Source organism: Portunus trituberculatus, chromosome 37 (assembly GCF_017591435.1).
Source record: "Portunus trituberculatus isolate SZX2019 chromosome 37, ASM1759143v1, whole genome shotgun sequence".
In the NCBI taxonomy this organism is placed as follows: Eukaryota; Metazoa; Arthropoda; class Malacostraca; order Decapoda; family Portunidae; genus Portunus; species Portunus trituberculatus.
Window position 1 is genome coordinate 26,326,143 of NC_059291.1, and position 18,339 is coordinate 26,344,481.

At 40.0% G+C, this 18,339-nt stretch overlaps 1 protein-coding gene across 1 annotated transcript in view; it reads left to right on the forward strand.

Moving 5' to 3' along the window:
- Positions 1–13: 13 nt before the first annotated feature.
- The window catches only part of LOC123514166 (DNA polymerase lambda-like), a 26,898-nt gene continuing 8,572 nt past the window's right edge, over positions 14–18,339 (forward strand). Inside the window, exons 1-7 of the mRNA XM_045271816.1 lie at positions 14–146; positions 895–1,792; positions 2,420–2,602; positions 2,990–3,169; positions 4,147–4,275; positions 4,831–4,999; positions 5,640–5,682. Of these exons, the coding sequence (XP_045127751.1) occupies positions 1,028–1,792; positions 2,420–2,602; positions 2,990–3,169; positions 4,147–4,275; positions 4,831–4,999; positions 5,640–5,682 (1,469 nt within the window). The 5' untranslated portion in view covers positions 14–146; positions 895–1,027. The remainder of the gene's footprint in view (positions 147–894; positions 1,793–2,419; positions 2,603–2,989; positions 3,170–4,146; positions 4,276–4,830; positions 5,000–5,639; positions 5,683–18,339) is intronic.

Sequence of the window (18,339 nt, forward strand, 5' to 3'; positions counted from 1 at the left end):
GAGTCCCTGTTAGTAAGACAAGAAACACCACCATACAATTTGTTTACATCGCACCACCAAGTGTCAAAAACAACAGAAAAAAACATTAGAACCAACAGAAAATCACACGAAAACACAAACAACCTACTAAAAATAATTCAAATCCGGTAAAATTGCCATGAATCAGAGATAGGTGGCGGAGAATCAAGAGTAAAAAGAGAGGGGAGGAGGATGAGGAAGGACAAATTTTTAGTACTTTTTAGTAGCGCGGAACTAATAAGTGGATGGCGACCAGAGGAGTGTGTGAAGGACGGGGAAGGAATACAAGAGGATAGGAGGAAAGTGTTGTCAATGAAGTAGAGTGTTTTCATCGTAACTGGTATGAACGCCGAGCCTTTAAACTCTCCCTGAGTAATAGTGACGATGGTGACAGCAAGCATGTCGGTTTCTGGGGAGTTGTCAGGTATCTGGAGGAAGACCGTGGTGCGTTTGGGTGTCCTGAAGGTCAATCCGTGTCGTGGAACAGTGCTGCCAGGTGCAGGGTAATTTGAGCACTATCAGGGTAACATTATTTCATTTCAGGGTAATATTATTTCATCCCCGTACATATCATGGTAATGTTTCTTACATGCACATACGTATAAATGATCTTTAATGAATAGATTTTTAACAAACAGGGCCATTTTAAAGCAAACAGGGTAATGTTAAGGGTGTATTTAGGGTAAAATGCGCAACTCAACCTGGCAGCAGTGTTGCAGAAAGCAGTGAGGAGGTCTGCCGGTGATGGGCTGTGAATGTGGAGTGGTGGCTACATCAGTGCAGAATCAGATATTCTGGGGTCTGGTTTGCAAAGATAAAAGTGGCAAGAGACACAAACTAAAAAAGTGATGCCTTTTCTCCACTCTATATTGACAGCTAACAGAAGTTTGTGTCATGTGTAAATGGAAGAACATTATTCATGCACCATTTCAAGTTGTTTTTATGGGCACTCTATGAGTCACAATAGTCAGTTTAATTTCCTTGAGGGTTAAAAACTAATAAAGCAGCCATGAAGAGGAAGAACAAAGGGGCACTTCCCCCTGCTAAGCAACACAAGGCTGAGGGCAAGACACACGAACCACCACCACAGTTCCTTGCTGGTCTGAAATGTCACATCCACCCAGCAAACTTTGGGCTGATGCGCCATAAGGTGTTTGAGAACCACATCACACGGTATGGTGGAGAGCTGGTGCTATCCCTGCCTGACTGCTCTGAGGCTGTGTTCCATATAGTGTTTGAGGAGACTGTGGATGAGGAGAAGGTGAAGCGTCTGGTGGACACAGCAAGGCTCCCTAACTGTGTATTCCTGAAGTGCACCTGGCTGATAGAGAGCATCAAGGCCAAGACCAAGGCTGGGATTGAGAGCCATTTGATTATGCCCATCACCTCAGTGGAGGACCAGTGCAGAGGAACAGATGAATCATGGCTACAAGGGATCTGCCAGACACAGGTGGAGGATGCAGAAAAAGCACACATTAAAAATACAGATGCTGCAAAGTCAGAGTTGCAAAGAAATGAAAACCCTAATGTACAAGATTGTTCAGCTAAGATCACTGCTCACTCAGCCTTGCATGAGCAGAAGGAAAATGTAGAGAGTCAGACAAGTGCTGAAGAAACCAAAGAAGACAAATCAGTGGAGGATGAGAGGGAGCCAGAAGAGTGCAGTGGAAATGAAGTGCAGCAGAACAGGTCTGTGCTTCACAAATGGGGAGCAAGAGTGGGTGAGGAGGATCACATGGAGTCGCTGATAAGACCATTTCCAAAGAATTTGCAGGCAAGGTGTCCATGTCTTTGTGTCTCATGTTTTGTTTCTTCCCTCTAAAAATTGTCCTGAGAAATGCTTCACTCATTCACTTTACTGAATTGAAGCAGTTAAGCATGAATATAAGAGAGGCAGCTTATGAAATACATTTTGCACAAAGAGATCTTTCAGAACATGGCTTTGTAGTTTTATTAATCTGGTATTAATGCACAGTGCAATGTTGAAATGACTTAGTTGTAGTACACACAGCCATTTAATTAGCCAATCAGTGAATCATCTCATTATGTATCGAATGGTTTTGCTTGGTTGTGTCACTTTTACATATTTAAGATACTGAAGTGTTGCTTAGCACCTCAAATGTGATTCAGTACTACTACTGTCAAATTGAAATACTGTGTTGTTGCTTCTTATTGTTGATTTGTCATAGCTTATAGCTATAGCATAAGCACTTGAGAAATATCAATGATGGGCTTTGCTGAATAAGATGATGACCACAACAGTAATGCATAGTAACTCTTAGTACACAGTTGTTTACCTCCATGATACCACAAAAGAACATTGCACACTATCACTTTACATTACAACATCACACAAAGTCTCTTTACAACATCACACTTGGTCTCTTTACAAACTTCTCAGGACAAGTTTGCCTGTGCCCGTCCATCAAGCAGCAAGCCTGTAGATCTCAACGCTCACATCACCTCAGAGTTGGGCAAGCTGGCCGCCACCTACAAGAGTAAGAATGACACCTGGCGTGCTGTGGGGTATGAGCGTGCTGTCACTGCCATCCGGAACTATGGCAAGGAGATCACATCCAGAGAGGTAATTGGGATTAGGAGGGGTAGCATATCTGTCTCTTATACACACACATACATCTGAGATTTTCCTGTTCAACCATATTCTCATCAACTTAAGTAAATTATACCAAACACCATAAGATAAGAATAATGTAATGATCTGGTAAACTCTGGAACTCTCTTCTTGTTTTTTTTTTTTCATCTTCCTATGACATTAACTAATTCAAGTGGGATATTTCAAGACATTTATCCCTTTCTTCCGGCTAACTCTCTCAGACCTGCATGGGAACTGGCAACTAAGTGGACATTTTTGTTTAATCCTTTCTGTTGCCCTTGCCCAGTTTTCCCCTCTTACATAAAAAAGAAAAGAAAAATAAAGAAACACTGAGCTAACACACCACCACCACTGTAGGAGGCACTGGCAATACCTGGGATTGGTGGGCGCCTGGCGGACAAGATTGCTGAGATCCTGGAGAGTGGACGACTGAGGAAAGTGGCTGAGGTGTGCGAGGGGGAGGAGGCTGAGACTCTGCGGCTGTTCCTTGGGGTGTGGGGAGCTGGGCCCTCCACTGCACAGGCTTGGTACTTGCAGGTGTGTGGCTCATGCTCTTCTGTACTGGGGTATACTGAACTCCTGTGATCATGTTTGCTGTTTGTTAATTTGTTAATGTTTCCTATTTAATATCTTTTCATTGTTTTGCTCAATATCCTTAGTTTTGTCTTCATGGGGTTACTGGTGTTCATAATGGCATAATGGCTGGTTGCTGGAGGGTGTGCGGCTGCTTCTGTTGTGGGATGTGTTGAACCTCTCAGAAAATGTTTAGTACCTGTGTTGATATTTTTTTACTTACAGTAAACCCTCAATATAATGGGCAATATGGGGACAGTGGTCTGTTGTTATATCTGAAGATGTTATAACCGAGGATCCGTTATATCCAAAGGAAATACCAGACTGATCCATTATATCCCGAAGTTTGTCTGGTATTTATACCACTGCTGCCCCATTTCCATGGCACACCACATGGAGTTCCCTTGACAGCATGTTATGGGACGATGCCCTCGCTATAACATATGAAAATTTTTTATAGTGAGGGTTTGTCTGGTCAGATTTTTTTGTCTGTTATATCTGATATCTGGTATATTGAGATCCATTACATTGAGGGTTTACTGTTATATTTTTATTCAAATTCTTTGATAATGTTTGGTGTTTGTCCATGTATTCTTTGTAATATTTTATCATAATTTTGTACTTTATGGATGGTGTATGAGATTCTCTCCTTTGCTCTTGTAAATCATATCTTCCCTGATGTTCATTCTGCCAGTGTTTCTGTGTTTTTCCTTTACCTACACCACCTCTAGGCCTTTTGTAGTCTTTCAACTGGTCTCTTTCCAAACTCCTCTGGTTCCACTTCGGAGTATTGAATATTTTTCAGAACAGAATCTTAGCTCATCACCTTCAGGAATATAACTAATGATAACCTTCTCATGGCTAGATTATGTGGAGACCAAAGCCAAAATAAAAATCTTTCTTATCAGCTTCAGGAAAGTAACAAAGGATAACCTCCCCAGGATTACCGAACCCTGGATGACCTGAGGACCAAGGCAACACTGACTCGCCACCAGCAGATTGGCCTCAAGCACTATGACGACATCAACTCGCGCATCCCACGCTCTGAAGTGGCTGAGATAGAGGACTATGTAGGTGTGGCTGCTGCCTACTCACTTGTTCCTTTGGTACACCATGGCTGGGAAGAATTATCTCATAAGAAGTCTTGTAGAAGTTCAGTTTCATAGAATGGAGGGTATTGTGAGAAGGTGTGGGTAATATTAGCTTGCCCACTTGTTCCTTTGCTGTTTTATGGCTGGGAAAATGACCACGGGGAGTTAGGAGTAAAAATTTAGATATGCAGAAAAGAAGGCAATGTGAAAGAACTTGAAACAGAATGTGTTTTGGATGAGTGAAATATGCTCAGCTCAGAGAAATAAAAATGCAAAAGTACAGTTCATTAACTTTTATATGTGTGGTCTCAGTGACTTTCAATTATTGTCCTGACAGCTTCTTGCTGCTTCCCTTATTTTCTTACATGCATATACATACATGTACTGAAAGAGGCTTTTAGCAGGTATATGTACAAGATATTAGGTGACTAAAAAATTGGAGTGCAGGGCCAGGAATTTTGTTTAATGGAAAGGGAATTAAAAACTTCAAAAGTACCTAGTAGTTGTTGAACCTCAGCATTGGTTGTGTGGCAGGTGCGAGAGGCCACCCTGAGTCTGGTGAGGGGAGCTGAGGTGATGGTGTGCGGCTCATACCGGCGAGGGAAGCTGACCTGTGGTGATGTGGACGTCCTCATCACCCACCCTGATGGCCACTCACATGAACTAATTTTCCGGCCGCTGCTGGCACAACTCAGAGACTCAGGTGAAGAGTGAGGTGACAAAGTTTGTGTCAGATACTATGGCTCAGTAAAACCTTAACACTATCTACCAACTCAGAAGAACTTTATTAAAATAATTATAGAAGTTGGATGGAAGATAAAATGTTTTTTAGATTTGAACTTTGAACTTGGTTATACTATTAGTAATTTAGTGAACAAGGATGGATGGAAGGAAAATTCTGCACAATTAACTTTGATGTCATAACTGCAAACATTATTAGAATTCTAATAATTTAATGAAGATGGATGGAAGAGAAAAAACATTCCATAAATTTACAAAGTGAGACATTTTTTCCCACACTGGAAGAAAACACTGAAGATAACCTGTGGAAATAGAAACAAAAGAGATAGAGCCAGCAGCATTTTGTTTTTCTGTTGTAGTGTCTTATCCTAAGCTGTCTCTTCAGATAGCTTAGAATTACATCAGATTCAAGTACATGATGGGATTTTCTTGTGTTGTGGATTAATATTTTGTCTCTTTTTGGATGATTTGGATTAGATATGTCAGGATTTTATTTTACAGCCTCATATTTTATCCCTTCTTGGATCACCATGCTGAGAAGAATTTAGTGTCCACTGCAATAATGTTTCTCCATTCATGTGACTTCAGATATCTTGTTGTAGGCTTCGTGACTGATGATCTTGTCACTCAAGAGGACAATGGAAACACACACACACACACACACACACACACACACGGGACATCGTCGATGGCGGAGGTGGTCGCTGAGCTCAGAGCAATCATCTATAATTCTACAGTTACCTAAGAGTAACCAAGGTGGGAAAGGAGCTGGTAATGTTTGTCCCGTCTCCATATAGTCATGTTAACTGTTGATTAGCAAAATAATGTCCAGTGAAGGTAAATATAAACTGTAGCCTGCGTTTGAGCCATCAGCTGGTTTGTTTACGTCTGCGCAACATGGCGGCCGTGAACTCGAAAGAGGAATCAGACTTCACAGGGTTTCAAGGAATAATGGAGAAGAGCGCTTATGTGAAGAAAATTCTGGAGTTAGAAGGTAAAATTGAAAAACTGTTTGAAAAGTATGAGGGCCTGGAAACGAGTTATGACAATGTAAAGAGACTGTGCCGATATGAAGAAGGAAAATGCAGCACTGAAAGAGGAAGTTAAGCTAATTAAAGTGAATTGCGAAAAATGTGGAGAATCTCTAGGAAAAGTGATGGAGAAGCAGGCTGAATGGAAAAAAGTCAGGAAGTGGAAAGAAAGGAGGTAAATTACAAAGTTGCAAGTCTGGAAAAGGAAATCAAAGAGTCAGGGAGAAAACTTTGGGCCTTGCTGAAATTATAGATCAACAGATCATAGAAGAAGATAGCTGAGAAAGTGGTGAAGGTTATTAAGTCAAATGAGACATTGGTGAGGAAACTGTAGACAAAAGAGATGTGTGGTGATATTTGGTGTGGAGGAGGATAAGACACCGAGTAAAATGGAGAGAGAAAAACATAAAAAGGTGATAAATAATATCATTAATGTGGTGCAGGAGGAGGAAAAGACCTAGTACAAGAAATAGAGGACTTCCATAGAATTGGAAAGTTCACAAGAGAAGGTATGAGGCCAATAAGAATCAAACTTAAGTCACAAAAGGATGTAGATGAATTGGTGGAGAAGTCATGGAGGCTAGCCCAGCAGGAAACAACAAGGAAGATTTGGTTGAGAAGAGATCTCGGTGAAAAGGAAGAGAAATGTTAAATGAGTTGAGAAAGGAGGCTTTGAAAAAAATGAAGAGAGGACAGAAGAGGAGAAGAAAGAGTTTTCTGGAGAATCTTGGATATGAGACTGAGGAAGTGGTTCATAACCCAGAAAAGTACAGCAAGAAAGGACTAAAGAAACTTACATATGAGCGAAATGTAATGTATTCCAACATAAATGGAGTGATATCGGGATTTTAGAACTCAACGATTACTTGAGGACAAGAACCCAGATATTGTGGGTCTTACTGAAACAAAACTGAGAGAGGAGAAGACCTGATGAAGGTTGGAGAAGGGAAATATAACGTTTGGAAAAGAAATAGAGTAGGTAAGATGGGAGGAGGAGTGATGTTGCTGGTTAAAAAAGATATAAAGGTGGATCAAGTGAAAAAGGTATGGGAAAGGCAGAAGTGCTAAAGATCAGAGCAGAAACTAATGAAGGAAAAAGAGGCACTACATAGTGGTGTACGTACCACCTAAGACAAATGCATGGTCAGTACAGGAATATGAAGAAATGATAAGTGATACAGGAACATGTCTGGAAGAAATGTTGGGTGGCTGTGAACGAACTATAATGATGGGAGATTTTAATTGTAAAGAGGTGTGTTGGGAGGACTGGTCAATGGAAGGATCAGAGACAACATGGGAAATACACTATTGACACTGGCAATGGAAAATGTGTTAACTCAGTGGGTCAAAGAAGATACTAGGTTTGGAGGAGAGGAGCATCGTCAAGACTGGACTTGGTCTTTAGTACAGAGCCAATGGTCATTGAGGAGATGAGGGTGGAGTGCCCTTTAGCAAGAGTGATCATGCAGTTTTGGAGTTCAAGGTGATAGACGAAGAGAAATCTAGAAGAAATGAAGAATATAAAGTGGGAAGATGGAATTATGCCAAGACAGATTTTGGAAACCTAAAGAAATTCTTTCAAGAGACAAATTGGATGAAATTCAAGAGTGCTAAGGAGCAAATGAAAAGTGGAAGGAATTTATAAAAATATACAAAGAAGGTGAGAAAAATTTGTACCAATAAGACAACATAGAAGTTGGAAAGCAGGACTGGTTTAACGATAGATGTGAAAAGGCTAGAACAAGAAAAGAGGATGCATGGAAGAGGTGGAGAAGGAAAAGACGGATTAAGCAGTGGGAAAGTTACAAAAGAGCAAGAAATGAATATGTGTTGATTAGAAGAGAAGAAAGAAAGAAACAAGAAAAGGATATAATTGATAAATGTAAAGACCAACCAAGGCTTTTTACAGACATGTGAACAACAACATCAAAAATAGAAAGTATTGAAAGTTTAGAAGTAAATGGAGTATGCAGTGAAGATCCCAGGAAATGGCAGAGGCTATGAATGGATGCTTTCGGAAGGTATTCACAAAGGAGACTGCTTTTGACAAACCACTGGTAATGGAACAGAAAGGGATTATGAAGGAGTTTCAAGTAACTGTGGAGGAGATCAAGAACATGATGGGGAGTTTAGAAGTGAGAAAAGCTGTGGGACCTGATGGGGTATCAGGATGGATTTTAAGAGAATGCAGGGAGCAATTGGCAGAAAAAGTTTGTGAAGTAATTGATGCCTCATTAAGGGAAGGTGTAGTGCCCCAAGACTGGAAAAGAGCTAACATTGTCCCAATCTATAAATCAGGTAACAAGAGACCCATTGAACTATAGACCAGTGTCACTTACAAGTGTGGTAGCTAAGATGTGTGAGAGGGTGGTGAAGAATAGATGGACAGACTTCTTGGAGAAAAATGACATACTTTGTGAGTGTCAATTTGGTTTTAGAAAAGGCGTTCATGCACGACAAACCTGATATGTTACTATTCGAGGGTGATAGATGTAATACAGGAAAGAGATGGTTGGGCTGATGGAATATATCTGGATTTAAAAAAAGGCCTTTGATAAGGTACCACACCAGAGACTGATCTGGAAACTTGAAATGGTAGGAGGAGTGCATGGCAGTTTACTAAAATGGATGGAAGACTTTTTGGTAGGAAGAGAAATGAGAACAATAATTAAGGACAGACCATCAGAATGGGGATTGGTGGAGAGTGGAGTTCCACAGGGATCAGTGTTGGCACCAGTAATGTTCGCGGTCTACATAAATGACATGGTGGATGGGGTGTCCAGTTATGTGAGCCTATTTGCAGACGATGCAAAATTGTTAAGAAAAGTGAGATGTGACAAAGATTGCGAACTACTCCAGGAAGACTTGGACAGAATATGGAAATGGAGCTGTACATGGCAAATGGAGTTCAACACGACAAAATGCAAGAAAATAGAGTTTGGCAAGAGTGAAAGAAGAATCAGGAGTATGTACAAGATAGGAAATGAAGACATAAAACCAGTCATGAAGAAAAAGACCTTGGGGTGACAATTACCAATGACCTATCGCCAGAGAGACATATAAACAAAATAATTGGAGAAGTATTGAACTTATTGAGGAACATAAGAGTGGCGTTCGTATATTTAGATGAAGAAATGATGAAGAAAATAATTACTGCAATGATAAGACCGAGGCTTGAATATGCAACAATACAGTGGGCTCGAACTTAAAGAAACACATAAGGAAACTAGAGAAAGTACAGAGGGCTGCAACAAAATGGTGCCTGACTTAAGAGATTTGACTTATGAAGACAGACTGAAAAGAATGCAACTTCCGACCCTGGAAAACAGAAGAAAGGGAGACCTGATAGCAATATACAGAGTGATGATTGGCATGGAAAAATGGATAGGGAAGATCTGGTTTTCTGGAGAATCTTGGATATGAGACTGAGGAAGTGGTTCATAACCCAGAAAAGTACAGTAAGAAAGGACTAAAGAAACTTACGTATGAGCGGAATGTAATGTATTCCAACATAAATGGAGTGATATCGGGATTTTAGAACTCAACGATTACTTGAGGATAAGAACCCAGATATTGTGGGTCTTACTGAAACAAAACTGAGAGAGAGAAGACCTGATGATGGTTGGAGAAGGAAATATAATGTTTGGAAAAGAAATAGAGTAGGTAAGATGGGAGGAGGAGTGATGTTGCTGGTTAAAAAGATATAAAGGTGGATCAAGTGAAAGAAGGTATGGGAAAGGCAGAAGTGCTAAAGATCAGAGCAGAAACTAATGAAGGAAAAAGAGGCACTACATAGTGGTGTACGTACCACCTAAGACAAATGCATGGTCAGTACAGGAATATGAAGAAATGATAAGACATACAGGAACATGTCTGGAAGAAATGTTGGGTGGCTGTGAACGAACTATAATGATGGGAGATTTTAATTGTAAAGAGGTGTGTTGGGAGGACTGGTCAATGGAGGATCAGAGACAACATGGGAAATACACTATTGACACTGGCAATGGAAAATGTGTTAACTCAGTGGGTCAAAGAAGATACTAGGTTTGGAGGAGAGGAGCATCGTCAAGACTGGACTTGGTCTTTAGTACAGAGCCAATGGTCATTGAGGAGATGAGGGTGGAGTGCCCTTTAGCAAAGAGTGATCATGCAGTTTTGGAGTTCAAGGTGATAGATGAAGAGAAATCTAGAAGAAATGAAGAATATAAAGTGGGAAGATGGAATTATGCCAAGACAGATTTTGGAAACCTAAGGAAATTCTTTCAAGAGACAAATTGGATGAAATTCAAGAGTGCTAAGGAGCAAATGAAAAGTGGAAGGAATTTATAAAAATATACAAAGAAGGTGAGAAAAATTTGTACCAATAAGACAACATAGAGAAGTTGGAAAGCAGGACTGGTTTAACGATAGATGTGAAAAGGCTAGAACAAGAAAAGAGGATGCATGGAAGAGGTGGAGAAGGAAAAGACGGATTAAGCAGTGGGAAAGTTACAAAAGAGCAAGAAATGAATATGTGTTGATTAGAAGAGAAGAAAGAAAGAAACAAGAAAAGGATATAATTGATAAATGTAAAGACCAACCAAGGCTTTTTTACAGACATGTGAACAACATCAAAAATAGAGAAAGTATTGAAAGTTTAGAAGTAAATGGAGTTTGCAGTGAGGATCCCAGGGAAATGGCAGAGGCTATGAATGGATGCTTTCGGAAGGTATTCACAAAGGAGACTGCTTTTGACAAGCCACTGGTAATGGAACAGAAAGGGATTATGAAGGAGTTTCAAGTAACTGTGGAGGAGATCAAGAATATGATGGGGAGTTTAGAAGTGAGAAAAGCTGTGGGACCTGATGGGGTATCAGGATGGATTTTAAGAGAATGCAGGGAGCAACTGGCAGAAAAAGTTTGTGAAGTAATTGATGCCTCATTAAGGGAAGGTGTAGTGCCCCAAGACTGGAAAAGAGCTAACATTGTCCCAATCTATAAATCAGGTAACAAGAGAGACCCATTGAACTATAGACCAGTGTCACTTACAAGTGTGGTAGCTAAGATGTGTGAGAGGGTGGTGAAGAATAGATGGACAGACTTCTTGGAGAAAAATGACATACTTTGTGAGTGTCAATTTGGTTTTAGAAAAGGGCGTTCATGCACGACAAACCTGATATGTTACTATTCGAGGGTGATAGATGTAATACAGGAAAGAGATGGTTGGGCTGATGGAATATATCTGGATTTAAAAAAGGCCTTTGATAAGGTACCACACGGAGACTGATCTGGAAACTTGAAATGGTAGGAGGAGTGCATGGCAGTTTACTAAAATGGATGGAAGACTTTTGGTAGGAAGAGAAATGAGAACAATAATTAAGGACAGACCATCAGAATGGGGCTTGGTGGAGAGTGGAGTCCCACAGGGATCAGTGTTGGCACCAGTAATGTTTGCGGTCTACATAAATGACATGGTGGATGGGGTGTCCAGTTATGTGAGCCTATTTGCAGACGATGCAAAATTGTTAAGAAAAGTGGGATGTGACAAAGATTGCGAACTACTCCAGGAAGACTTGGACAGAATATGGAAATGGAGCTGTACATGGCAAATGGAGTTCAACACGACAAAATGCAAGAAATTAGAGTTTGGCAAGAGTGAAAGAAGAATCAGGAGTATGTACAAGATAGGAAATGAAGACATAAAACCAGTCATGAAGAAAAAGACCTTGGGGTGACAATTACCAATGACCTATCGCCAGAGAGACATATAAACAAAATAATTGGAGAAGTATTGAACTTATTGAGGAACATAAGAGTGGCGTTCGTATATTTAGATGAAGAAATGATGAAGAAAATAATTACTGCAATGATAAGACCAAGGCTTGAATATGCAACAATACAGTGGGCTCGAACTTAAAGAAACACATAAGGAAACTAGAGAAAGTACAGAGGGCTGCAACAAAATGGTGCCTGACTTAAGAGATTTGACTTATGAAGACAGACTGAACAGAATGCAACTTCCGACCCTGGAAAACAGAAGAAAGGGGAGACCTGATAGCAATATACAGAGTGATGATTGGCATGGAAAAATGGATAGGGAAGATCTGTGTATGTGGAATGAAAGAGTGTCGAGAGGGCATGGGAAAAAACTAAAAATGGCCACTTATAGGAGAGATGTGAAAAAATATAGCTTCCCTCATAGAAGGGTGGAAGCATGGAATAGTTTAGACGTGGAAGTGGTCAACGCAAGGAATATTCATGATTTTAAGAAAAAGCTGGACATTAGTAGATATGGAGACGGGACAGTACGAGCATAGCTCCTTTCCCGTATGTTACAATTAGGTAAATACAATTAGGTAAATACACACACACATGGTAGCTCAGTGGTTAAAGCGCTGGCTTCACAAGCCAGAGGACCGGGGTTCGATTCCCCGGCCGGGTAGAGATATTTGGGTGTGTCTCCTTTCTTGGTGTGTGTTGTGTATGATGTGGTCTCAGTCCTACCCGAAGATCGGTCTTTGAGCTCTGAGCTCGCTCCGTAATGAGGAAGACTGGCTGGGTGACCAACAGGCAACCAAGGTGAATTACACACACACACATGGTAGCTCAGTGGTTAGAGCGCTGGCTTCACAAGTCAGAGGACCGGGGTTCGATTCCCCGGCCGGGTAGAGATATTTGGGTGTGTCTCCTTTCACGTGTAGCCCCTGTTCACCTAGCAGTGAGTAGGTACAGGATGTAAATCGAGGAGTTGTGACCTTGTTGTCCTGGTGTGTGGTGTGTGCCTGGTCTCAGGCCTATCCGAAGATCAGAAATAATGAGCTCAGAGCTCGTTCCGTAGGGTAACGTCTGGCTGTCTCGTCAGAGACTGCAGCAGATCAAACAATGAAACACACACACACACACACACACACACACACACACACACACACACACCAAACAGAGAAGGAAATGTGTGAAATAATGAATGAGAGCTTCAAAATGGTATTCACTGCAGATGATGATTTCACAGAACCTAATAGGACATTGGATTGCCAAGGATTAGACGAGATTGCAGTGCACAAAGAGGATATTGGAAGATTACTGAAGTTGGAAGTCAGAAAAACAATTGGACCAGATGGTGTATCAGGCTGGGTGTTAAAAGAATGTAAAGAGAAATTACTGGATCCAATTTGGGAAATGATTAAAAGTTCAATAAATAAAGGGAAAGTTCCACTGGAATGGAAGAGTCAATGTAATACCAATATTTAAAGGAGGAAAGGCAACTGAACCACTAAACTACAGACCAGTGTCACTTACAAGTGTCGTAGGGAAGTTATGTGAAATAATTATCAAAGAAAAATGGGTTAAATTTCTAGAAGAGCAAGTGATATCGAACAGACATTTTGGGTTCAGGACAAGGGTTGTCATGTGTATCAAACTTATTAAGCTACTACTCAAGAGAGTTATTGCAGGACTTGAAAACAGAGGTGGATGGGTAGACACAGTATACCTGGACATTAAAAAGGCTTTTGATAAAGTCCCGCACAGAAGACTTCTTTGGAAACTAGAGTACATAGGAGAACTGCGTGGAACCTTGCTTGAATGGACAAGAGATTATTTGAAAGATAGGGAAATGAGAATTGTGATCAGAGATACATACTCATCTTTGGGTAAAGTAACTAGCAGAGTGCCACAAGGGTCAGTGTTAGCCCCCATTATGTTTCAAATTTATGTAAACGACATTCACATTGGGATAAACAGTTGTATAAATTTATTCGCTGATGATGTAAAGTTGCTAAGAGTTATCAAAACCAGAGAGAACTGTCTGCTATTGCAGGAAGATTTAAACAAGATCTATGAATGGAGTAAGAAGTGGAAATTGGAGTTTAATGCCAAGAAATGCCACATAATGGAACTAGGAAAGAGTAAGAGAAGATCAGTATGGAACTATTTGATGGGAGAGGAACAAATAATGAAGACTAAAGAGGAAAAAGATCTTGGAGTGTTCATACAAGAAAATCTGGGCCCTGATAAACACATAAGCAAGATATTTGGGCTATCATATGAGATGTTGACTAATATGAGTGGCATTTCATTACATGGATAAAGATATGATGAAAAACATCATCACAAGCATGATATGCCCTAGGCTGGAATATACAGCAGTGGTATGGTCTCCAAGCTTTAAAAAGGATATAAAAAAATTAGGAAGGATACAGAAGATTGCTACAAAGATGGTGCCAGAATTAAAGGACCTCACATATGAAGAACGACTGAAGGAAAATCGGACTGCCAACCTTACAAAATAGAAGAGAATGTGGGGCCCTAATAACAATGTATAAGATAGTAAATGATATTGAAAAGATAGACAAAGAAAACCTGGTGCTGTTGACGGAAGAAGATGGAAGGACAAGAGGACATGAAAAGATCATCAGGATGAGGCAGTGTGTGAAGGATATTGGAAAATACAGTTTTCCACACAGAACACTGGAAAAATTTAATGCATTGGATAATGGAATTGTCACAGTACATAGTGTGAATAACTTTAAAGAAAAACTAGATAAATGGAGATATGGAGACAGGACACTATGAGCCCTGCTCGAACCCTGTACAATACAACAAGTAGGTAAATAAATATATACACACACACACACACACACACACACACACACACACACACACACACACACACACACACATGTGTGTGTGTGATTCCTTATACAATATTGTACTTTCCATCCCCCAATCACTTCTACTACCTTCTGTAACCTTCTTTGCATTGATACAACAAATTTGAGGTAAAAATATATGAGTCACCAAAAAAAAGTTAAATTGGTGGCCAGCTAAACATTATTATTTCTGGGTGACAGTGCATGCAGTCTGCTAATTACCACTTTACTCTTATGTATTGAAGAGTTGTTATGCACTACAGTTATTGGTGTGATGGGCAATGACCTCACTGTTGGCAAAGATATTTCTTGGTCCTGGGCTGTGATGCTTTGTGACCTCACCTCATCCTCTCATCACTTTCCTATGGATGTTCACACACACACACACACACACACACACACACACACACACACACACACACACACACACACACACACACACACACACACACACACACACACACAGGGAAGGAGAGACAGTCTCATGAACCAAAGTGTGAACTCTCAGCCACTCTCAAATGTAATACGTATATATATATATATATATATATATATATATATATATATATATATATATATATATATATATATATATATATATATATATATATATATATATATATATATATATATATATATATATATATATATATATATATAGAGAGAGAGAGAGAGAGAGAGAGAGAGAGAGAGAGAGAGAGAGAGAGAGATGTAATTTCCTTCCATTGGTGATATTATTGGAAATGTCTAGAATATTTCTACTACTACTACTACTACTACTACTACTACTACTACTACTACTACTACTACTACTACTACTACTACCACCACCACCACCACCACCACCACCACCACCACCACCACTACTACTACTACTACTACTACTACTACTACTACTACTACTACTACTACTTTTTCTCGTTTTGTGCGATAAATGGGTTCCTACAAGCATCGCACAAACTGAATTCGCAGGGTGGAGCTGGATGTAAAAACACAAGTAAAGTTAATCCCTAGTGCTGACATATGGCTGCCTATCTAATGGTAAGGATAGGAAGGTTGCTTGGTGAAGTAGGGAGCAGTTTGTACGTTCTAATTACTGATGTTCCTGTTTTGTTGTTATCATTAATTAGCTCATGGGATATGTTTCAGTTTCCTGGTTTTTTTTTTTTTTTTTTTCCAACCAGCCGTGTTCACAAAAACAAGCAAGTTTTGAGTAATAAAACTAATTTTCTGTTTACCATTCATTATTATTTTTATTATTATTTTCGTTGTTGGTGCTCAAAACTTTCCTAGCGGTTCAGGGAGACGCTTCACTGGTGATTTTGCGATGTCTTGTCTAGTACTGATAATTGCAATGGATTTGAAATAGATGGAGTAGATTATTTTTTAAGATAACGGGAATTTTATTTTATTGTTGTGGTTTTAAACTTGATTATTTGTTCAGAAGAGATATTTTACTTTGCTGCTTCAGTCTCATCAGTGACCAGTGTATCCGATGTTTCGAAGCAAGAGGTTTCGGTTTCGGACCTCAGAGAAACAGGAAAAGGAAAGGCAGCCATTTTAAGTTTGCATTCAGCTGTCATACGAACTATCACTTTTGGTCATGGAGCAGACCCTCAGATGTTCCCATCAAGTGTCTCTTGTTTGCAAGTGAGGCTTTAGAAATCAGAGGTATCAGCAAAGGTCGGTAACTATTAAGAGTATATGCGCGGCTCCATTTCTTATTGTTTTCGCCTCCTGTGACCTTAAATATTGGGAAATTTATAGGAAAGTGGGATTTTCGATTGGAGAAAGCTTGAATATAGATAAGTTTCACTCTTACCTCCAAAAACAAGTACGAAGCTGCTTGTTATGATGGGCGCCATCTTTTATACTACGTAACTACAGATGGAAAATATCCCAGAACTGTAGTAAAAATTCCCCAGATGTTTGTTGTCTATACGTCTCTAACGACATTAATCTAACCTAGCATTACATATCTTGCGTAACTTAAATCACCTAACATCACCTCTGTGTGCTGAATGCATGGCAGAGGTAATGGTGTCTTGCATGGAGGCGTGCAATCTCATTCTTCACAACCTAAATCTTCCAAACCTTGTTTTAACGCAGCATGTTCTCGTGTTATGCATGATAAAGAGATTGCCCTCAAAAGAATTTACGGTAATATTCAAGTTTCTGCTCATACTCCCCTCTGCCCCCCAACAAGGTTTGGGCACAGGTGGGAATGCGGGGTTTCAGGTAGAGAATATGAAATGCGTCGGAAATGCATGTTTTCTTGCATAACTGGGGGTGGGAGAAATGGCTATCCTAAACTCTACGGAAGGTTCACTACAATTTTCGTTAAATAACTAATTTGTATAAATTCCATAAATTTGAAGTAAATTTCAGTAAGGACGCTAACCAAACCTAACCCAACCCAACCCAACCTAACCTAACCTAGGGTGGTATCATCAGTGTAAGAGTAAATAGGACAAGAAGTTTGGTTTAGATCTTTGATGAATTATAGGAAGAGAGTGGGTGACAAACTGCTGTACTATTTGGCTAATGAAGGACCTCTTGTAAATATTTACCACCAAAATCTGTAAAAGGATGATAAGATTCCATAAGAAAAGCTAGAAGGTCATCATAAGCCATACTGGCAATCAAATAGAAGATTTTGAAGTGACATGTTTAAGAATCTTCTAGGGACTGCCGTGGTTCAGTATGACTGAGTGTGCTTTGGGGACCGCAGGGTTCTCAAGTGTATGGGTTTGAATCCTGGCTATGATCCAAGGTTAGGAAGGGCATCTACTCGTGGTAACAGTTCTCATATGCCAAAACCCAAGGGCATCTACCAGGAGGCTCCGTCCTAGTCCTAATACTGTAGGGAAACCTGACATAAAAACTAGAAAAAAAAAGATGTTTAAGAATCTTCCTATTGAGGATAGATTGAAAGACTTGAGACAAGCAAGAGATTAAAGCTATAAGGTGGTAGTTTGAGGGATTAGAACAGTCAGCCTTTTCATGAACAGGCTGAAAGTAGGCAAACTTCCAGCAAGAAGGAAAGGTAGACATTGATAAACAGTAGTTGAAAGAGCTTGACTAGGCAAGGTGCATACACAGAGGCACAGTTTTGGAGAACAGTTGGGGGTACCCCATCATATTCATTAGCTTTTCAAGGATTTAGGCCAGTCGGGGCATGGTAAACATCATTGCAAAGGATCTTAATAGGTAGCATGAAGCAGTCAGAGATGGAGGGGAGGGAGGAACAAGCTCTGTCACCCAAGGTAGAGTTTTTAGCAAAAGTTTGAGAGAAGAGTTCAACTTTAGAAGCAGATGAGATGGCAGTGATGCCATCAGGTTGAAATAAAGGAGGGAAAGGTGAAGTAAAGTTATTGGAGATGTTTTTGCTAGGTTGCTAGAAGTTTTGAGGGGAGTCAAATCTCAAAAGATTTTGGTACTTTATTAATGAGGGAGTTTTTAACTGGTTAGAAAACATGATTCTGGGCAGATATGTAAAGCCCAAATGATGGGAAGCTCAAGTAGCTATTGTGGGTAACTTCTCTATCATGTAGCATAGGCTGTCTTAAACCAAGGCTTGGAAAAAAAAAAAAAAATGGGAATGTACACCTCCATGCCAGACACTATCACACACAGAGATGGGT